Source organism: Chaetodon auriga, chromosome 13 (genome assembly GCF_051107435.1).
Source record: "Chaetodon auriga isolate fChaAug3 chromosome 13, fChaAug3.hap1, whole genome shotgun sequence".
Classification (NCBI taxonomy): domain Eukaryota; kingdom Metazoa; phylum Chordata; class Actinopteri; order Chaetodontiformes; family Chaetodontidae; genus Chaetodon; species Chaetodon auriga.
Window position 1 is genome coordinate 13,221,408 of NC_135086.1, and position 23,028 is coordinate 13,244,435.

Consider the following 23,028-nt stretch of genomic DNA (forward strand, 5'->3'; position numbering starts at 1 on the left):
TGCATTAAAAATAAGTACCTTTCCTCTACTTGGACTAAAGGTATTAAATTGTCTCACCTGTTTTCAAGCGTTGTTAAAATCATTTATGTCTTCTCAGGCTCTGACAAACGTACTCCACACATCATATGATCACACATTGATCCAGTGTTATTGTAACATAATGCAAAGTTTGAGCATGTATTATAACTGGAACTATGTTAGTTTTCACTCATTTCTAGTATGAAGGAATGTCAAGATCTGATCTGAGCCTCAGTGTAAACGCATTCAAGGATCACTTTTCGCTCTCTTTGTAGGTTTTGGTCACAGAACAGTGAAAGTGTTTCCAACACCACACACCGCAGTCTCACCTCTACCTCTTCTATTGCAGCTATTGAGCAAATTGAACCGTCGTCTGCTGTGCACCTGTCAGGGCAGATATAATTAGATGTAGTGCATGTGTGTGGATTTGTGTAACGTTAAGCTGTTATTGAGTCAGCTCATCGATGAAATTACATAATCTCAAACCCAAACCGAAGTAGATTTAAGAGGTTTCTGCCACTTTGTCACACGAGGATGCAGATCCACAAAGTGGAGGGCAGAATGTGTTTGCGGCTGCTGTCATCACCATCGGTATCATGTTGGTGCTTGTTGTTTTGCTTGGTTGGATCACTGCCCTAATTTTTCCTCTGTTGCAGGTCCAGTGATGAAGCTGCAGCAGAGAACTCCTCGCCGGCGGGGCCAGCAGCCCAAGCTGCTCAACAGCCCCGAAGACAGCCTCTACTACAACCAGCTAAATGTGAGTTCAAAGTGCCGATAAAGGCCTTTGTCTGACTTTGGTTCCACATGATAATACAATTAAACCTACCTGTGCCAGACCCTGGAGCCCCACCCCCACGCTTCTCTGCCTCTTGTCTTGAACATGTGCTTATGCTCTTTATCTGTTGCTTTCATGTCAGGATGTCTGCCTTCACGGTGAATAATTGATGTGGTTTATCAAAGCTGAGCAAGATGCATGCTTCATCAGACTCACTTGAGCCCTTTGATCAGAAAAAATTATGCTGTGACTTCTGATATTATCAGCATCTGCTCGCATTCAACACAAAATCACTTTGAATTAAAAATTAATGACTCTCTGCTCATCTTTTGACTGTGTGCTCTTGGCCCTTTCCTCAGAGAACTCTGGATTACCAGGGGAGCAAGAGGAAGCCGAGAAAACTTGGGTAAATAACTGCTTTCCTACTTACAGCAACTCTAAACAGAGCAGGCCCTTTGTGGAATAGGAGAATCCAGAAATGGAGTTGTTTTCTTATAATGTAAATGGAGAGCTGAAAATAACAGGCTTTTTATGAGCAGTTGCTCTGCGTCATTAGAGAGGAGGCTACATATTACGGCTTTGTCAGCATGCTAATTTTAATTGTTGAAGGTCTGACTTGTATTTGTACATTAAACGATGTCCTGCTTGGGATCGGTGTGCTTAAGAAAACGCCTCATCTGAAAGTATTGTTTTATTCGGAATATGTTGTTTTTACACACCCACACCGCTCTGCATCCCAGTTACTCCTCACCACTTTCTCGTCTTCTTTCCCAACACAGTCAAATCAAAGTGCTGGATGGAGAAGATGAGTACTACAAATTACTGTCAACTGTGGAGTCAATCCCCGAGGAAGAGTACGCGACCGCCCCCCCCTCCCACCCTTTCTAGTGGGCCTCTCGTCAGTCAGAGCTGAGCCTTACAACCATGTCAACCGGTAAGACAGACACGGCAGACATGTAGACAGACACTCCAAAGAGCCTCCTCAGTGTTGGATGTGCTGCGGTATGTGAAGCAGGGCGCAGCAGTGCAGAATAAGCGTCCTGTGTATGCGATGCCCTCAGCTGTTAATCCAAAGTGGATGGAAAGGAACAACTTACTCATCAGTGATATTATTACAACAGTTTTCAATAAGCGCTGTGATGTTTTCTGTGTAGCCGCCACAGTTCTTCCATTTCAGCCGAGGTTTTATCGCCAGAATGCTCGATTATACAGATGTTACATTTAGCAACCAGAGGGGCTCCAGACGTCTTCCTCTTGTATGTACTGACCTCTACTCTGCTGCTCAATGTGGCAATTTCATCATCATTCTGGTGTTTGTCAGTGATCAGGAGGCTTTTTCAGGGTCTTAAATCCACTGATTAAGAAATTATTATTCGGCTTAGAAACTGCTGTGAAAGAATCCAGATGTTGCATCAAACAATAAATTAATGACATTGCACATTGCACAAAGAATACCTCATGTGATGCACTGAGAGGGCAGCTTTCATCAATACAGAACAAACACTTCGATGCTGAGCATTCATTCGTAGCTTTAATGTCGTTATGTCAGATGTTTAAGCTCCATGTTTGTTCTTATTATCTACCGAATGTTTGATTAATTGATTCTTCAGTCTATGAAATGTTGAAAATGATGACAAAAGAAATGTCTTTAATATCATTTCTGTCACCATTTGTTTGACCATCTGTTAAAAATATCTAATATTCAGTTTCTCATGACACAAACTGAAGTACAGCCATCAAATCCTTGCATTTTTAAAGCTTTAACCAGCAGATGTTTGGTGTGTTATCTCAATAAGGACAGCAATAACAGTTAGTTTCTTAAAATTAAAATAAACATTGATATTTTTTTTTTTTTTGTCAGTCGACTAATCTGTTATCTTTTCAGCGTTGCTCCATATTTGCTCTTAGAGGCCCTTCGTCTTGCAGGCAGCGTGTTTCTGAACTTGGTGCTGTTAACCTGACTGGGAAACATCTACCTATTTTTGAGCATTATGTCTATTGTCTACGATGGATCCAGAGACAAATCCCTCTGAAAGCCCAAACTCTCCCTTCGAGTTCTCCCACAGCGAGCTGCCTGCAGTTAGAGGGGCTTTGTGCTGTCTGAGTGCTGGAATCACCACACATAGCCCCACAGAGGCAGAGCTAGACCTCACTTTGAATTTCATCCTAAATACAGGAATTTTCTTTTAAGATGTGAAGTGTCGGAAATGCAGGGCTGGCGAGTTGATTTGTGGAGCTTTTTTTTTTTTCTTTTCAATTTGCATATCATTTACTGCATCTCCCTTTGTTGACACCCGAGGGCCTGAGAGGAGATTTTGATCTTAATAGGAAGAGTAGGGTGGTATGACTGAGGATCTCATCCTCCTTATACTCAGCGGGGAAAACATTAGAGCTCTGCCTAGATAGCGAGACCGGCTTCACTTTGGTTCAGGTTCACATGAGTCCTGGTGGGTTTAAAGAGGCCCAAAGTGCTCATCAAATCCCACCACTCAGTACTGTGAGGGTCAGACTCAGGTTGAGACACCGAGGACTGACTCATGATCTAAACATCACTAGTTATATGTCTTATTTCTGCTTCTTTCCACATGTGGAGTACAAGGCATTCCTTTAATGCCTCCTCCTGAAATGTAATTAAAACAAGGTGCATGTGAAATTTAAGATGGTACATGGACTCAAGTCCACTTGACATCACTGTGGTTTTCAGCCTGTCATCTTCCAACCATAACTATGCTGTGTTGAGCAGCCGCAATGTTTGTCGTGGTGAAGTTAGTGCAAAATGTTTCACAACCTCTACACAGTGCTGGAAGAAGTATTTAGATTTACTTTACTTTAAAAGTATGCTGCATTCAAGAGTACTAGCACAGCTGTTATATAGATGTAGCTGAATAAAAACCACAGTATTTCTCTTTGAATTGTAGTGTCATCTAAATAAGACGATGACAAAATGTAACGCACAAAAGCAAAAGCAGCCCTTATTTAATGAAAAATTTCAGACAATATTTATCTAAAAATAGTGTTTTTCACATGGATAAATCCTGTGGGTTTTTTTCTTAGATTTGGTTCCAATTATTTGGGGGACAGCTATTGCTGGAATAAAAAGTAGAAATCAGCTGTTTCCATGATCAAATTAGCTCACATAATTAAGCTACATCAATAATAAAGTCCTGGTCTTTTCAATTTATTGTCACATTTAATTCTGGAAAAAAAAAAAAAAAAAAAAATTAAATAAATAATTCAAAGAGTAATACCCCAGACCACTGGCAGTGTTATAATGTGGTGTCACAGTTAGTTCAGAAGCATTTCACCTCCGGTCTTAGCCACAGATCCTGCAATAATTAAAATCCTCGTTGTGCATTACTCCCTTGCTGGGATAGTTGGCTCCTCTGAAGAGCAGTCTGAAATAGGTCACCCCAGCACCCTGTAGTGCATCTTAAAAGTACACTGAATCAATTAAGTGTGATCATGCTCCCTTGATTATTTTGGCCCTGTTTTTACCACGGAGAGGAATTTCAAATAGGCTCTCTACTTTGAATAACAAGGTTGGACTGTGGTGACAAATGGTTCCAGAGTGGGTGTTTCTTCCCCTGTTTTTCTCTGCCAAATTAACTCCCTGGCTGATTGCCTGCTTTAGCATATGAGAGGAGGTGAGCGGAGGTGTGTAGGTAATTGCCTTGGTTAGCTGATTATGTGTTGCAAAAGGAAAATGTTATGAAATACTGTCGTCACTCTGGTGAAGGATGTTCTGACCTAATGAACTGAAGCTCCCGCGTTTGCTCGGACTTCCTGGTCGTCTTTAGGGGTCCGCGGGCAGGTCGCTGAGGGTCAGACGCAGCGTCGACTCAGCGTTCGGGGTCTGACACCTCTGTTCTCTTTAATACGTCTTCATAAATCCAGCTCCCTCTTGTTTTTCCTCATTAAATCTGACAACATCTGGTGCACGAAAGACGGCCGCTTTAATGTGGCCAGCGTTACTGCTGGTGTTATTCTTGCCATTTTAGCTATTTGCTTCACGTGCAGCACTTTCATTCGAGCTACATCCAAGGCAGCCTCGAAGAGCGTTATCCAAAGTTTTAAACCACCTTTATGAAAATCACTCGAGCTGCAGCCTTAACAAATGATGAAAAGCTTTTATTTTCTAAAGAAGCATACTTACCTTTTCACCTAATAGTGATGTCTCACTTCAAAGAGAGAACACGATTAGGCCAACATTGTCCTGTTTCTATATCCTTTGAGTTCAAAGGGAGAGTTTGAATACCTGTATTTCATGTGCAGCCTTTTCAAATACTGTTTTAATGCAGTTTACGTGCTTGTCAGTTTTCAACCACAGTAGAATATATCGTGCTGTTTTATGATTGCGTACCTCAGTTTTATGAGTAAAGAATTAATGCCGAGCCTTGTTTTGCAATAGTTTTTATTCCCACCAACTTCAAGGACAGAGGATGAGCAAGGCGTCCAGAATAGCTACGAACTTAGCATTGTGATGCACTTTGCTGGCTAATGATTGGTGCCAAAGAAAGCAGCATAACGCGAGCGTCACCCAGATGTCAGATGTGTGTTGAGGGCTCTGAGCAAGAGAACATTCCCTAAAGACGGCATTAATAAAGAAACTGGTTGAGCCGGGTAGAGACAGAGAGTGAGAGGCAAAGAGGAAGAAGGAGATAAAAGAGTCTGTTGAGTACATACATCAAAGGTCTCTTAATGACAAGGGATGCCATTAGGGTTACAGTGGCTTTTGTTTCAGCTTCCTCACACCTGCAGTTTGTTGAGGGTGCTCTGTGCACTGTTTTGTTGTTAACATTTGCATGAATATAAGATACATGCATGAGGAGATAAGAGTTTGTTGCCGGCTGCTAATCTTGGTGGTGACCAAATGTTTTGGTCAAAATTACGGCTTCCTTTTCATTTGCATAAGAGAGATGTAACCATTCATTTGCTTCCTTGTGTAAAGAGGGCTTAAGCCAGAAAAGGCTTACATAGAACAATAGAAACAGTATAGAAAAGCTGTTATCCTGTACACCATGAAATTTATTGACTTAAAAGTTTTCTTGGTGCCTCCGGTGCTGGAATGGGATTTGACAAATCAGAGCGTGAAATTGTGATTAGCCTCTCTCAGTTTGTAGACGGAGCGGGGCACTAGCAGACTTGGCATGGCCAAAGGTGTAACCTGTTTTGTTTTGCCCCGGTGCTGCTTTCCCAGATGGTGGGACCAGCTGCCGTTGAATAAACGCTGGACGGGTAACAGTGTGAGAATTACCACGGCCTTGTTTCAGTTTGGGATGCATAACAGAAAGCTTGTTTTTTTGCCACTGCCAGGAGGAGCAGGGACGAATCACCTGGTGCTCAAGCAAACAACCTTTTAATTGAGGTCAGAAGAAAGTAGAGTCCGGTATAAATGCTCCCAGAAATTTGCGTGGTTTGTCCATGGAGACCCCTCACTATTTTATTTAAGATCACTTGCTCACATACTTTCTGCGGGCATCTATGTTTCGCATTTTTTTTATTTTATAGCAAATGGTTAGTTTGACCTGGGCAACACGATACTCTCTTATGTTTTCATTGCTTCTCCAAAAGCAACTTTCCTCTTTTGAACATGTTTTATTTTCAATAGTTGCTCAAATTAACTCATTGACATACGTTATTTAGCCCAATGCAACATGCAGTGTTACTGTAATGCTGAAGGAAAGTTACAAACCTGAACAAATTGATGATAACAGTATCAAAAATAGCATTTTCCAAGTATTTGCAGTCCTACCTCGTGTTTTGAAGGAGCTAACTTGTTGTGTACGGTTGAAGTGTTCGTAGACTACAATATTTCAAATTTCCTACAATTACATCATTGCGTACCTAAAGTTGCAAGAAGCATGTAGCAGCTCTTATTGCCTTGTCTAAGTGCTCTGGTGCAATAACACCTCAAAAGTAGCCTCCAAAGCAAAAGAATATTTAAGAATTTAAGTGTGATTAAAACATAAATCAGTATAAATGATGACTGGAGATCTTTCTATTGTAATTTTTCCTGCGAGGGCACTGCAGACTGTAACCTTGTATATCATCACAGAGAGGGGGAGAGTTTCCCTCTTCAGGGCTGGATTAGCGCATCCAGGGTGGGCTGAGAGAAGGTAAAATGACCTGTCCCGCCCTACGTGACCCCAGGCCAACCCTGCACATTGCCAAGGCTTTGCTCTTTGCCCTTGAATATGCAGAGATCCCCAGCTTCATAGACTCGGAAGAGAGAGGGAGGAAAAAAAGAGTTGTATCGCATTGCAGGGAAAATTAGTGAGACCAAAGTTGGAGTTTCTGTGTGTTGGGGGCTGCGAACAATGGCAGCATTCTGTCAGACAGCAACTTCAAAGGTCGGCTGAGTGACTGCTCTGAGTTATACTTTGTTGTAGATCACTGAGGAAATTCACAGATGTTTTCTCATACGAGACACCATTATAGCGGCTCAAGTACCCAGTAGCCTGGAGCGTCTCTCCCTCCCCCCATCCCTCCCTCTCTCTCTCTCTCTCACTCTCTCTCTCCCACACACACTCAAACTCACTCTCACTCTCACACTCTCCCCACCCCCCCGCTCACTCCCCCACCCCACCCTCTTTCCCATCTCTGATATCTCTTGCATGAGACAGATGTGGAACCTGTTTTCTCTCCAACTGTCCAGAGAATCTGGAAAGTTAAAAAAGGGTTGGCGTTGTGGCATTGCCCCAAACTCTGTCGAATCCACTGTCCTCTACGTCAGTTCGCTCAAAATGTCAAGATCACATGCAGCCCTGCTTTCACACATCCATTTGGGGTCAGTGCAATACGTAGAAAATCGCTGGAATAAAGCTGAACTGAAAGCTGAACCGTGATGGTGATTAGTATTTCGAATGTGCTGCATGAGGGTGGTTGTCAGCGTGGTTCTTCTCTCTCTCCTGCAGATTGCCTTCTTCACCTCTGAACTGGACCTGAACCAAAACAAACACAGCAACACACTTCATCTATTGTATATTTTTATTTATTTATAGTAAAGTGCTGTTTTATATGAGTCAAATAAATATGTTTCAACTGCTGACCTTTGACGATTGTTTCTTGTGTTCTTTGGTAATCAATGGTCCTTTTCACATCTTATGCAAAACTATGAAAATTATATAGAGAAATAGAATTTATCAGTGGGATCGATCCCTCTTTGGGTCTGTGTAACATCACTTGTTTTAATTGCAATAATCAAAACACTTTCTTTTTTGGGACATATTGCACAGAAATTCAAATCTTGGATCAAAATAGAAATTTGAGCCAACTTCTGCACATGTAGAAAAACACCTGCTTCAGTTTTTAGATCCAACTGTGTGAGTTCTGCTTCCTGTAGCTCCAAGACTTCTCAGACATTCTGCAGATGCTTAAATGCGGCTTCATACGTGTCTCCAGCTCTTAGGAGTATTTCTGTTGATCGACTGTCTTGCTGTATGCTTTAAAGTACTCCATGAAATACACAGACGGTGCAGACTGCTTCCATGTTCAAACCTGAGTGTATAGGCAGAAAAACTACTGCAGTGGGGGTTCCTCCAAGTTAATTTTCCCATCAAATGCCGCAGGAAAAATTTCTTTTAGCCAAACTACTGCTGAGGTGACCCTGTAAAACTTGAGGCATGGCCATAAGACGGTAAAGGTTTGGAGCAAGTAAATTACCTCAGGGACTGGACATTGTGTCAAGCACACAGTCATGAATTTCTTACAAACTATATCAAAGTCCTGCTCAGCCACATCCATCCTTCAGCTGGAGTCCCATTGAGATGCATTAAAATGTAAGAACTTGCATTTAAGGCTGAACCGAGTATCTCAAAGGAAGGTATCGATAATTTGGTAATGCTGATGGTTCACAAAATTCATGCAGTTGTCATATATGGCTGGAATTTGCCTTTACGTGGCATGACGGCTCACATGTAGAGCAGACTTATGTGAAAATCCACCTTAAAGCAGAATTAAAGTCTACTATTTTAAGGTCTGCAGATCACTGCAGCCGCTCAGGATCGTAGAAAAACCTTAATTCTGTTTTAAGGTGGATCTTCCCGTTACTTTAACAGTTGTCTGGTTTGACATAAGAGAGCAGATTACAACATTTGACATTTATCTGACATTTAAACCTGACAGCAAAAACTAAGTGACAGCACTTTTCTGCACAAAATACAAACTCTCAGAGGAAATGTAAAAAAGTTTACAACACTGATGTCTGAGCTGGTCAGTAGATTAGCTGCTAACCGCTGGCTACCTGAGTTTAGAGCTGGTGGTCATTTTGTAATTGTCTTTCCACCTGTTTTGAGCCCCGCTGTGTCAAAATCATTTCAAATTGCATAAAAGAATACATGGACACCAATAAAGTAGATTTTGCAGTAAAAATATTGTAATACATGTTCTAATTAGGCATCCTTTATAAATTGTTGAGTAGCTTTATAAATCAGCTATAATCCATCAGTACAAACATCTTTTGGGTTGCCAAGTCATGAAAATCCCTTATGCTGTTGTTTATCGTCTTTCCAGACAGATTTGTGTAAAAACACTTTACGAATGGCGTATTCACATTCTACACACCTGAATGCTTAGCAGAAGGTCAGAAACCTGAGATTATTTACGAAAATTTTCACCAACATTTACAACTAAATTATTACTCAAATAGAAAAGATAAGCACCAGTCAGAAGAATTTTTCACAACCTGGCAACCCAAAACTTGTTCTTACTGATCTATAAACCATTCGGTCACTTTATTATTCTCTTTTCACCTGTTTTGAGCTCCTTTGTCTCAAAATCCTTTAATGTCAAAATGCAGAAAGTGAATACATGTGCACTAATAAAGTACATTTCACATGTAGTGACTAATGGCTTTCTAAATGCTTAATAAATAATTTACAGATGCACTACAGATCATTTGGGATCCACTAACAAGAACTTAATAATGTTGACAGGAAGTTTTGGGTTGCCAGATTGTGGTGAAAAACCCCTTGGTGTTTACCTGTCTCTGGTAATGATTTAGTTATAAATGTTGGTACAACATTAATAAATGCTCATATTCACTGGTTTCACACTTTCCAATCAGACATCAAGTCTGCAGTCTGTCAGTAAGTCATTAATTGTGTTTTTACACAAATCCATCTTACTGAATACTTAAAAACATCAAAACACAAAGCATATTGTTGTTAACCTGGAGGAGGATTTAAAAAAAAAATCAGCAAAAGGGATTTTTCACAACTTGGCAACCCATAAGTTGTAGTTGCTCATAAAGCATTAATATTTGATTTATTGACCAGTAGTTAAGTAATTAGTTATAACTTCAGGTAGCTTATAAAGGCGCTGTGTTAACAAGTGGTACAAATATTTCTTGATCCTGAAAAATTGCAAGCATTAACACCTCAGCAAGATGGTCCTCCAACAGGCACGTCTAAGTGTAACTCATCAAAGAGTCACTACAGAGTACACACACTCATGTCTCTTAAGTAAATGTCAAATTTAACACGACGTGGCTCAGGATTCAAAGCAGTGACCTTCCCTGATTTCTGCATCTTTTTTCCAAGCTCTATAAATAAACCTGCTGCTGCCATAACTTGATGTAAACAAGGTTAATCTCCACTAGTTTTTTGTATCAGTCAACAGTGTGACTACACCGCTCCTGTAGCCAGTTTTGTAGTTTAACATGGCTCCAGTGCAGCCCAGCAGGACTCCCCCTTCCCCTCATGACTGTGTGTAAAGCCGTGGGAGAGGACTGGGAACATTAATCCCTTCAAAGGAACAGATCTAATTCAAAATCTGCCGCTCCAAACTAGTTGAGAGGACAGTGATTGTTTCTGCAGGGAAGCCAGATAAAGATCAGAGAGTTGATATAGAAAACTACAACTTCCATTTCGACTGCTCTGCCACAAAAGTTTGGATATTATCTCATGAAAACTGCATACTTTTGCCTTCATTAAAATGTTCTGAAACAAAAAAAGGGACAAAATATGACGCTGTAGCCCACTTTGTGTTGAAGTTTCCTGACATTACAAACACCTCTGTTTAGTTTGGCTGCTTATGTGCATGAGATCCTGCCTTTTCCTCCCCGGACACACTGACAGGACAAGTTTATAAGAAACATAATTGAGACATCAGCATTTCAAGCGCTGCCTTTGTCACCTGATTTAAAACAGAGGTCTCCCTTTTGTGCCATGTTAAGTAACACGTTATAATTTGAATTAGCTGCTGGGAATTTACCCTGCGGCTGTAAGCTTACGTTTTGATGCTCAACAAAGAGAGGGGGGCAAAAAAAAAAAAAAAAAAATCAGAATTAGGAGTCAGGTTCTGATAAAACAAATGAAATGAGCGAAGGAGAAATAAGTATTTAAATAATTCAGAGAGGGCATAATTAAGTGTTTAATGCTGGGTTGTAGTTCAAAGGAACAACAAAGAAATTTTAATTCAAATTAGAAATGTAAAAGAGACGCAGATTGTTCAGAGATGAGAACTTTGTGTTGAGTCACTTGATTTGGTCTCTCTCCTCCATCAAACAGTCGGGCAGCGCTCTTGGAGATCTCCAGAGATAACAATGTCACATTGTCACATAGGGTTCTGCTACAAATCCTTAATTACAAAAAGAGGATCAGATGACTACAGCATCCAATACCGGGGTCTCCAGGCGGCATGGGGGTCTTTGATCAAGAAAATCCAATTATTTGTGTATATACATTTCCCACATAGTGATTACTTCATTAATTGTCCCGCCTTTATCTCCTCCCTTCCCATCCCCCCTAATAATCAGCTCCTTTATCCAGACCAACAAACACACCATAGGAGCTTTGTGGATTCAAAGGATTTGCTTTCCCCTCTCAAAGAGCCGCTATTCTTTGATGATTGGGCAGCGGCAAACTTCAAAGTAATAAATCTTATTTCTGACTGGCTGGCGGCCCACCAAAGTCCTTATCAAATTCTAAGAAGTGATCCCTCACTCTCCAGATAGACCAAGGATATCTCGCAGAGAGGAAGCACTGAGGAGTGGAGACCTGCTCGACGCGATATTTTCCCGCGAATGCACATATTTATCTAAATTAGTGCTTTTATTTTTATTTGTTTTCGCCGAGAGGGAGGAGGACGTTTACCATGGCAGCAGTGGCTGTACTGCGGAATGAAACACTCCAGGCTTTTCTTCAGGTTTGTGCGCAAGTTTCTGTTTACTTTGACGACTTGAGCAACTTGTAAACTTCCTCATCCGAGCCGATGTGCGTTTGCCTTACGACTCTTTTATATGTAACAAAGGTAAAAGCGGTGCTGCCTTGATAATCCAGTGCCAATATAATTTAATGACTGTCGCTAATTAATGACTCCTGCTGCAACATAACGCAACTTTTATGTCACATCATCGCGGTTCAGGCAACAGGATCGATTGAGAGCAGATGACATTCGAGCTGTTTAGACAAACCTTTTTCAGCCTTTTGTTGCATATTCAAACGTGGCACGTTATTTGTGTTTTTAACCTCATCAAGTGTGCTAGATACTGATTGTAATACAGACGATGTGTGTCTCGGTTATCCAGGATCGCACTCCAAACTCTTCTCCAGAGAACTGTAAGCACTCTCCGCTGGCTCTCCTGGCTGCCACTTGTAACCGGATCGGCCATCACCACGGATCAAACCCCTCAGATTTCCTCCAGGTCCCCTACGACCCCACTCTGGGCTCCCCTTCGCGTTTATTTCACCCGTGGACTAACGAGGGATCCCCTCAGAGCAGCCTGGCGAGCAACTCTACTTTCGGACTATCCTCCAAGCCCCAGCTGTCTGCGCACATCCAGAGCTCCTTCAGCTCGCACCACGAACTGCCCCTCACCCCTCCGGCGGACCCCTCGTACCCCTATGACTTCTCCCCTGTGAAGATGTTACCTTGCTCCATGCAGTCTCTGCAGTCCACCTGCCCTCCCACCTACGTCCCCGCTGTCAGTTACGCAGCTCCAACTCCCATTCCGCCCGCAATGCCAAGTTTTGTCACGGGACCCTCCGGCCTTGTGCACCAGCAGCAGAGACAGTTGTCCCCAAACCCTGGAGAGGATATTCCTTGGTGGAGCCTCCAGCAGGGGAACCACGTAAGCCACTCTTCCTCCCTCGGTCCCCATCGCTTCCAGCTGCAGAGGGGCTTGGTTCTGGGACATACGGACTTTGCGCAATATCAGACGCAAATCGCGGCTCTGCTGCACACCAAGTCCCCTCTCGCAACTGCGCGGCGGTGCAGGAGGTGCAGGTGTCCGAACTGCCAGTCCTCCACGTCCAGCGACGAGCCGGGGAAGAAGAAACAGCACATTTGTCACATACCCGGTTGCGGGAAAGTTTACGGGAAAACTTCTCACCTCAAAGCGCACCTGAGGTGGCACTCTGGAGAGCGGCCGTTTGTGTGCAACTGGCTGTTCTGTGGCAAGAGTTTCACCAGGTCGGACGAGCTGCAGAGACACCTGAGGACTCACACGGGGGAGAAGCGCTTTGTTTGCCCGGACTGCTGCAAGAGGTTCATGAGGAGTGACCACTTGGCAAAACATGTCAAAACTCACCAGAACAAAAAAAGCAAGTGCCACGACAAGACACTTGACCACGTCAAAAGGGAGGACACGAGGAGTATGTTGTAACACACCTTGTAGTCGTTTGAAACAGTAGAAATCACTAGTGCAATACAGTCAGTCCTACATTAGTTAAAGTACACGGTGAGCTGCGTTTTTCTAGGCTATTTGTTTGATTTTGTTGGTTGATTTCTTACATCCTGACAATAGTTTCTAACATTGCTGGTCTGTGTAGCACATTTTTTTTGTATATAGGCTATATAAAGTTTCATAAGTTAATTTGGGACCATGGAGAAGTTCTGGCTCATGAGTTTGAATTCACTGTCTATATCATATCAAGAAGACAAGTTTTCAACTTGTGTTTTGATCATTGTCTTCGGTGGAAGATTTCCCTCCCCTGTAAATTCTATTTAATAGCTTTTGTTGAATGAAAGTGTCCGTTTTTTGCTCCTTATGGGGTGTTTTTAAGCATGCTCTTGAAAAGATCTGCTATTGTTGATATGACCCAAATACTGTGTGAGAATAAAGATTATAACATTTTCCTCAACTCAGATTAATTCATTTAATATCTCTCAGTTATATGGGCGATGAGACGGTCAGGTTTTAGGTGGAAAGGATTCTTCTCTGGGTTAATGTGCCTTGTGAATTGTCAAAGTTTTGCAGTATAACAGTAAAACCCAGATCTTAATTTTCAGCTGTTTTGTTTAGTAAAATCAAAAAATTAAGTGATTTGAGGACTTGCAGGAAAAGGTTTGCTCATACTTACTGAGCAGCTGATGGTGATGGTCAGAAAAGCGCAATCCACCCAAAATAGAAGGATGTCTAATATGATTTTGGGGATCCTGAAGATAAAAAAGATGCTTGCATTTTTAAAAAATCAAATTTCTTGCCCTGCTCGTCTGCTGCTGCTGTTTCTGTTTAACCCCTAACACGAGCAAAGCGATATTTAAGTAACGTGGAGGGGACAGAAGTTCACTCGGTCTGGATTGTATTTGAAAATCTTCACAGAAATATTTGAGCATACTGTGTAAACATTTACAATACAGTGTCAAACAGGGAAATATAGCTGTGTGAGCCCTGAAAATTGGCTGCCAGCTGAGGAAAAACTGACACATAAAGCATCTAAAAGATTCCTCTCTCTCATACTTAGACCTGAGCGCTTCAAAGGTGCATACAGGTGCTTCTATCCGCAACAATTTAATTAAACTCCAAGCTCTCCCTCTAAAAAAATGCTCCTTTTCATGGATAAAAATGCAAACACCCTTAAAAATAAATAAAAGAATTTCACTTAAAGTTGTGTAGAGAACGTCACACATTTTCTCCACAGTTGATGCTAATTTTTCTGCCATTAAAGCCAACTGTTCGAATGCACTAATTTGTTAATGCACTCTAATAGATGTGCTCTGTTTGTTTTGTGCCACAGTTTTTTGCATTTTACATTTACCTCTGAGGACTTTGCAGTGACACCGCAGGCTGAGACGAGACCCATTAACAGAGGACCGCTTTGCCTTTTAGCTGCAGTATCTCTGGATTCCTGTTACTCTCAGGATGGGCAGCAGGTTTCATGGCTTACCTGTCTGAGTTTCTCAGCGGATGATTGATGGCAGTTCCTGACCAAACTAACTGGCTAGTCTTTTTTTGCCCAGCAGAGAGGGGAAATAACAATAATTGTAGCGCAGTTTGCACACTTATGACATAGTAACACCTACATTAAGTGTCATGTAATATTGATCAGTGCTGCAGCACAGCAGTGCCTCACACAAAGTGCAGTAAACTAACTCAGTATTTCATGTTGACTTCCTCCACCCAGATTGCCACCTCCTGACTGGGGATTTAAAGTGAAAATACCTTGATTTTCTAACCTTTAGCACAGCTGCCAGTGTTGGAAGAAGTACTCTGTTCCTTCACTTAAGCAAAAGGACATTACATTACAACTAAGTCTTGCTTGAAAAATCCTACTTCAGTAAAATTGCAGAAGTATCTGAAGCAAAATGTAGTTAGAGTATGGAGGTAAAAGTACTGGTTTGGTCCCTTTGACTGTTATATTATCATATGTGAGATCATTACATTGTTCATACTGAAGCATCAGTATGTAAGCAGCATGTTACTGTTGTAGCTGCTGGAGGTGAAGCCAGTTTGAGTGACTTTATATGCAGTTTTATACACAGGGGCACCAGATATATGACTAATGGAAGAGGAGAGAAGAGAAAACATTTAGGTTTTTGGTGAAATGATGGATCATTTCAACATTTATTGAAATGAAACCATGTGAGACGTTTAGAGGGAAAAGTCACTGTTTGGTGGAGCTGTTAAAAGCTTATAGACATCTGACATGTGACCCCGACTATACACTGCTTTTATGAGACGTCACAAGCCAAAAAGGCTGGAACCCAATGGTTTACTCTTTAACAGTGCCTTGTATTTGAAAAGCTTGGTATTTTTTAAAATTGTAAAATCTTCATTTTAAAAGTAACTAAAGCTGTCAAATAAACGTAGTGGAGTAGAAAAGTACGACGTTTCCCTCTGAAGTGTAGCAGAGTGGAAGTACAAAGTAGCATAAAATGGAATTACTCAAGTACCTCAACATTGTACTTCCATACAGTACTTGAGTAAATGTACTTAGTTACTTTCTACTCAGGCAGCTACTTCCAAGTAACTCACAAACAGAGAAGTGATGAGCCCTTAACAGATCTGAACGATGACACAATGATCCAAACATCCAGTTCAGCGCCTCAGCCGTGCAGAGCGGAGCTGCTGCTGGCCTGCAGTGACACTGCTCCCCTGTCAGTCTCACTGGGGATCACTGAAAATGTCAGCATGAGGAGAGCAGCTGCTGCCATTCTTTGGCATTTTGAACTGTCAGTTTTCTGCCTCAACAGCGCCCCCTTTTGTAAGCCGCCTCAGTGGTTCATCAGAGCAGATGAATACTATCCTGACAAATGTAACTGATTACTGCAGAGGTCAATGTTTAGAAGACAGTTACCTTTGAAATCCATCCTTTTACAGCATGTTTGAATCCATTTTTATTACTCAGTTTTATTATTACTTCACCGCAACAACAGCAAGAAGGTTTTACCTGTTTGAAATGTAGTTTAGTTTACGTAATTATCCTGGTACAACTCATTTCTTCTGGGGACTAAAAGCTGCAATTTAAAACTCAAATGCCCCACATACCTGATATTTGTTATATTTCTCCTTACAATATGCAACAATGTACAGGCAGTAGCACTAGGCAACGTTTATATGCAGCTTATGTTTGCTCGTGTTGTCAAAGGTTTGTTTATATCAGTCATTTTCATCTAAAACTCAAACACTTCATTTACATACAGTTTATGATGAATGTAATTTTTATACATATAAAAATGCTAAATGCAGCTTTAAAACAGCAAAATGTTAAAATTGTCTGCCGTAGTTTTCAGTTACATTTATCAGCTGCAGTATTTAGACCAGATTGGACATAAAATACTGCACTGTACTGTACTATTTTGTATATATGGCCTTGTTGTGCACATGCTGCTATATTCACTTGACAGTAGCTGTGCAAGTGGGACTTAGAGAGCTGTATCCAGTTCTGCTAAAAGCAAAGATTGAACTGCATTAATATTACCGTACATTCATCAGAAAACGAGGAAAAACCTACAGTAATATGATGAGATGTGACCATTTGAACTATAAAGTCTTTATCCACATTTTATGATCCTATTATAAATTGATGCCTATGGATGGATAGGTTGAATGCACCAGGCTGGCTCTGCACAAAGGCATTGTTCAGCTCTGATTTGGCTTCATTGTCCAACCTACAGTCTCTATTCTCTAATACTGCAGGAGGCCATAATGCTTAATTGTTCAGAGAAAGGATATCGTATGTTGTGGCTTAAGTTCAGTTTCTGAAAATGAATGAAAGATTTAAGAACTTCAGATATCCATATGACAAATGCCTGCCCATTTAATCTCAACAGTCTGATAGAAAGAAAAGCCTCATTAATATTATTCGCATAAGCATTATTGTGGATCAAAAATGCTCATTTTGTATGTCATTCTCTTCAGGGTTACACTTATATAGTAATATATAAACAGCTAATAAATGAAGAACTAGACTTGTTGTAAGTAAATTTACTTTCTAAGTCTTTATTAATGTTTAATAATGCCAACTATAACTCATGTGAAGCATCTATAACTGGTGTAAACACACTAACTGGGTCAAAATTGACCATTTTGGGTCAAAATAGGGCCACTGTACTAACTTCACAGTTCTCTTTCCTGTCCTGCAGCACTGTGAGGACACCGACTTTTCGGTGCCAAAACTATTTGAAATGTAAATAACACATTTGATGTCTGAATATTGTTTTTATCTATGTTAAATTTGCCATTATTGGGACAGAAGACAAACATCAATATAACAGGTAATTAAAACATTTGAATTATAATGAATGTATTTGTTATTTGATATTTATTGATGATATGTATCATTTAAATTCTGTTTATTTATCATATTAACTAATTAATTATATGTTTCTTTTTTAAAATACTTACAGCTTTGCAAACACCATCCACTGATGAAGCCCACAGGATGCCGCTGAAAGCTCTGTCAGTAATCTAATAAGGTGACCTTGACTTCTTTATTTATTTATTTTGTCAAACTACTATTTCCAAAAACATGAATGAGGCTCAATATGTTTAAAATCTGCCTGTGAATGATTTTAAAGTGTCTAAATGCTCTACACACCGAGGTTTGTTTATACGTAATCATGTATCATTAAATATAATTGCAGCTGTGTTATTCTGTCTTATCCATCACTCATTAACTTAGCAGATGGTGAAACAATTGACAAATACAGTAATAAAACATTAAAATATCCTTATATCTGTTTAAGACTACATTATACTATACATTATACTATACTTTTTAACAATTTAAGCATTCATGCGATGGTTATACATATAGAACAGAAATGATGATGAGTACTGAAAAAAGTCATTTATTATCAGGCTTCCAGTTTAGAAAAGTAATTATGTTCACATGTTAACGGCCACATTTGGGAATCACAATGATGATCAAAGTTTAGGCCCTCAGATGAAAAACTGAAATGATTCACTGCAGTCACATGTGATTTGGGGATCAGTCCAGTCAGGATGGGACACACTGTCTTCAGACACAAAACTGCTTCACTGTGGCTTTGGCTCTGCAGAGGATGTTCAAAATGAAATGACTGACAAGCAGTGGCATGAATTAAAATCCCTGATGTAAACAGCTCTGCTGCACTCTATGGAGGATAGATATGTACTGCCTGGAAATGTGGAGCTGGTGTTACGTTTAGTGTGGGAAGTGTGTCTGGACATTCAGATGAATGATAATTAAATCTGTGAGCTGAAGTTGGATGAGCTGAGGAGCATCTGTGCTCAAAGCTTTTGTGCCTTTAAAGCTTTCAAAGGTTTCAAATCTGAAGTTTTCTTAAGTTCATCTTAAGTCGTTGAATATTTATCACAAAATGTGTCTGTTCAAAGTTCAATGTGTTTATTAAGAGGTTAAAATAAATAAAACTCAGGTCATCTGCTTCGTACTGATTTGTATAAACAGAAATCTACATATGCATCAAGAATCTGTGGGCAGGGGGCAAGATTTTGGTTTCAGAGGCGTTCTGGTTTCCATTTGGAGTCCGTTTGTAGTCCGACTGGTATTGATCAGTCACGTTTATGTGGCTTTGGTTGCATGTAGGCAAACAGTCTGTGTGGAGAGCAGAAGAGGAGGAACACTTTGGCTGAGCTGCAGTCTAAGAACACTATTGTCTGACAGCAATTTAGTTTTTTATTAGCTTTTTTTTTTTTTTTTTTTTTAAATCTATCATCATTTTTATGCAAATATCTGTTTATAGAGATCAGCCAAAATGTCCTCAGACCATTTTTCATGTTTGAAGTTGCTAATCAGACTATAAACAATGACCCGCACACAGAAGAGGAAGTCTTGGCCTGGATATCTGTTATCAGTTATCAGGATGTCCGCTGGCTGCACCGGAAGCCCTGAAACACTGGCCATAGCTCCCAGAGGCTAAACAGTAGTCAGACGATAGCTGATTGCTCCAAAGATTGACTTTAATCGACTGTGTAGGTGTGGTATGATCAGATTTAACTGACAGAGCTGCCGACAAAAGCAAACTGCCTCCCAGCCGTCATCAGGTTTTTAATCAAATGTTGCTCAGCTTAGATTGGTGCACGGAAATGACGTCACCTTTTTCCAAACTGAGTCCCGCCCACTTCAAAATAGTGAGACAAACAAAAATACAGAAAATCTTTGAGGCCTTCATGTAGAAATTAAGACCAGAAAATCACCAGATGGTGACCAGAGAGAGCTTGTTAAGCCCCCCTACTTGGTAGAAATATTTTGTCTTGAAGACCTAAAAGGGAACATTTTAATGGGGAAACTGGCTCTCTACCAGGCACTGGACAAGAGAAGTGTTGTTATCATCGCCCCCTGCCCTCTGTGTGGTCATCATTTTAACCAAACCACATTGTTTCCCGAACCTTTAACAAAATACTTATTTTAACAGAAGATCTTTCCCAAAACCTTTCTCCAGCTAATGTGTGTCTACAGTAATGTAAGTCTGCATATCGTAGAAGAGACCGTTGGCCTTGCAGAGGTCTGCGCTGTCCAAGTTCCCATCTAGTTTTACAGGTGTTTTTTAAAGGTTTGTGAAGCAACAAACGACAGATTTTGTGGTTTAATTTGCAGGACTTGTTGCAACTGAACTAAAGACACTGAATGCATCATTGCTGTGGACAAAGAGTGAACAGTTCATTACACATATTTGAACAACGACAAATCTTTGAACTGAATTCTTTGAATCAGCAAAGTAATTCATAGTTTCCGCCCTGGACTCACCGGCATAGGAATATCTGCTTTCTGGCACCTGTAACTGCTGTACAAACACTCTTTAAAGGGAACTAATCTGGAGAGATTCAAGCTCAGCGCCGTTGTGTGTTCACACAGGACCTTTAAGTGCCTCTAGCTGTGAAAAGGTGATAGAGATTTTCATGTCTCACAGGAGACCCATTTAAACTACACCCAGTGGTTAGGACAACACAACAGGCTCATTCAAAGACAATAAACCTTGTTTCGTAGCGTAACCAAGATAACCTCTTATTGCATCTCTTCCCGTCTGCAAAGCACAACAGCTGATGAGTGCGGGAGAATGAAAACGTAAAAATGCCCGTTGTTCTTCAGTTTATTTAATGTACATGTGTTACCTTAGACAGAGATGTCATTGCTTTATAGTACCATGAAGACATTTAGAGATTTATTTTCCATTGTTAAATAATTCCTCTGATTGTAACGAGCCATTTGAGTCATTTACATTTTTATGAGAAAATTAAAGGATTGTACTTTTCCACATTTTAATTGGCTTTTGAGGAAAAATGGGGTATTGGGTATTTAAACCATGAAAAATTGTTAAATTAGATTCTAACTTTGACTTGTTAAAACTAGACATATAAAAGTGTTGTGATAAAGAGCAAATTTCATGCCAGTTCTGATTAAAATGATGACTCTTAAATGGAGATTTATGTGTAGGAGGTCAGCAGTCAGTCTCACGCTGGGCTCCATGTTTTATACATCACTGCACAGTGATTAAAATGTAATTAAAACATGTTATTTTTCTTCATAACTGATTTCCGTCTCTTTATTGAATGCATAAGTATGTTTAGATGCAGAGAAGCATTAACATATCTTTTCAGTGTACGCACAATGATACTAGTACTTGAACCAGCTGCCCCCCTGTGGATGTGTTTTTTCCTCTGAGCGTTCATGCAACTTCTGTCCTTGACCCTCTTTGAGCTCAAACCTTATTCAAGAGGTTGGTGATTTTAGCAACCTGGGGGAGTTTATGTCTCACAATTAAAGGAGGTGGGCTGGCTGTAGCTAACTCACTCCACCAAACTCCCAGTTAATTGAAAAATGGGCAAAAAGGTGGAGCTTGGGTGGAGCTGAGGCGAGCCGAATGAAGTCTAGTTGCTGAAACCTAGCTGTCACTCAAAGCATCCACGCCCATAATTATGTATAACTTGGAGTCTTCATGTGATTCAAATTAAGTTACATAAAAATTCACCCCCATACAATTGTCATGAATTGGGAAACAGATATGTGCTAAGTTAGCATGCTAACCAGCTAGCCCTGATCCTTCCTGTATTGCAGTACCACTTAGGACTGGACTTTCTTTCTCTTTATACTCTGTCACTTGACTCCCTGCTTCACTTCCATAATAATTACTACAACCACGACAGGTCGACAAATAACAATAAATGTAAATAAAGTTCTTAATAACCTGCTCGCAAAATTGACCTATACAGTCATTTTTCTGATGAGGAGGTGTGTAAGCAGCATTTTATTTCTGTAGCTGCTCAAGGTGGAGGTAGTTTTAATTATTTTATATACAGTTAGGTAGTTTAGTCCATTGATTCCATGTCTAGAGGTCGGACCCTCTCTAAAAATAAATAAATAAAATAAATCTTTGGGGCTGTGAGATGATAAATGAGGTCAAAACAAAGAAACAACAAAGGTATGATACATAAATTCAGATCAATTTCTCAGATTTGTCTGTTAAATAAAGGAGAAACTCATCTCTCTCCTTTTCATGAATAGTAGCAGTTGCAGTGGATGTCAGGCAGGGGCCATGGCAGGAGACACAGCCATAATCCACAACCCAGGTTCAACCACTGGCCATGGGGACCTGTGAGACGAGAAAGCATAAAGAGTCCAGAGAAGACGCTGTTAGTCACATGGCTTGGTAGGACATGAAAACATAGAGGTGCAGAGGGAGAGAAGAACAGAAGAGCTCATTGTCTCTTTGGAAGCCCCCCGACAGTCTAAACCTATACCAGCATAACTAGGGCCTGGTCCAAGGCAAGCCTGAGCCAGCCCTAACTATAAGCTTTAAAAAAAAGGAAAGTTTTACACAGACTCTTAGGTAGATGATGTCTGCCTCCCAGACAAAGACTGGAAGATGGTTCCACAGGAGAGCAGCTTGAAAGCTAAAGGTTCTGGCTCCCATTCTGCTTTTGGAGACTTTAGGAACCATATCTCAAAACCACATCTCAATGAAGTCATCATTATCAATTCTATCATCCTCTGAGTTATTCAGGAACAAATGAATGTATCAATCATTAGGTTGTTCCTGGTTTGTTCCTCACTCCTTCTTTGGTAGCTACTTGGTATTTGTTCTCTTTTAATTTTGTAAATTGTTACCAACATTTAATTGATTAATATATTTATAGAGAAATATGACATTTTAAAGACTTTTTTTTTTCCCCTTTTTTTGGGGGGCTATGGCCCTGAAACGGTTCCAGATCTTGGCTACTGATGTTATCATTGCTTCTTCTGCTTTAACAAGATCAAACAGGGCTTTTCACACATGCAGCATTAGCCCATTTTATCTTAAATCCTCAGCTAAGAGTCGAACATCACCAGCATGAGTCTTCTCTCAGCAGGTGTCTGTCTGCTGGAGGCTGAGTTTTAGAGTAGCTGTCTGCAGACGGATTCTTGGAAAATAACTTTCAGCGAACTCGTAATTAATCTGTGCCATCTGAATTTTATTTGTTTTCTTAAACTGCAACATGAAGTGCTTTGCATTGTTATCAGACTATTCATTCAAGGCGCTCCCATGAAGCCAGATTTGTGCATGGGTGCTTCTCGAGCTGAGAGGGTGAAGAT

The 23,028-nt window shown here is 40.5% G+C and overlaps 2 protein-coding genes across 5 annotated transcripts in view; both read left to right on the forward strand.

Moving 5' to 3' along the window:
- Window positions 1–7,846, forward strand: part of myo3b (myosin IIIB) — a 62,884-nt gene extending 55,038 nt beyond the window's left edge. For all 4 annotated transcript variants that reach the window (XM_076747048.1, XM_076747050.1, XM_076747049.1 and 1 more), the window contains 4 exons: window positions 675–775; window positions 1,153–1,199; window positions 1,573–1,727; window positions 7,708–7,846. In XM_076747048.1, the coding sequence (XP_076603163.1) occupies window positions 675–775; window positions 1,153–1,199; window positions 1,573–1,681 (257 nt within the window). In that variant the 3' untranslated portion in view covers window positions 1,682–1,727; window positions 7,708–7,846. The remainder of the gene's footprint in view (window positions 1–674; window positions 776–1,152; window positions 1,200–1,572; window positions 1,728–7,707) is intronic.
- A 3,453-nt stretch (window positions 7,847–11,299) lies between these two features.
- On the forward strand, window positions 11,300–13,873 carry sp5a (Sp5 transcription factor a). Its single transcript, XM_076746179.1, has 2 exons — window positions 11,300–11,938; window positions 12,321–13,873. The coding sequence occupies exons 1-2, from the start codon at window positions 11,888–11,890 to the stop codon at window positions 13,395–13,397; spliced, it is 1,128 nt and encodes a 375-aa protein (XP_076602294.1). The 5' UTR covers window positions 11,300–11,887; the 3' UTR covers window positions 13,398–13,873.
- Window positions 13,874–23,028: the final 9,155 nt, after the last annotated feature.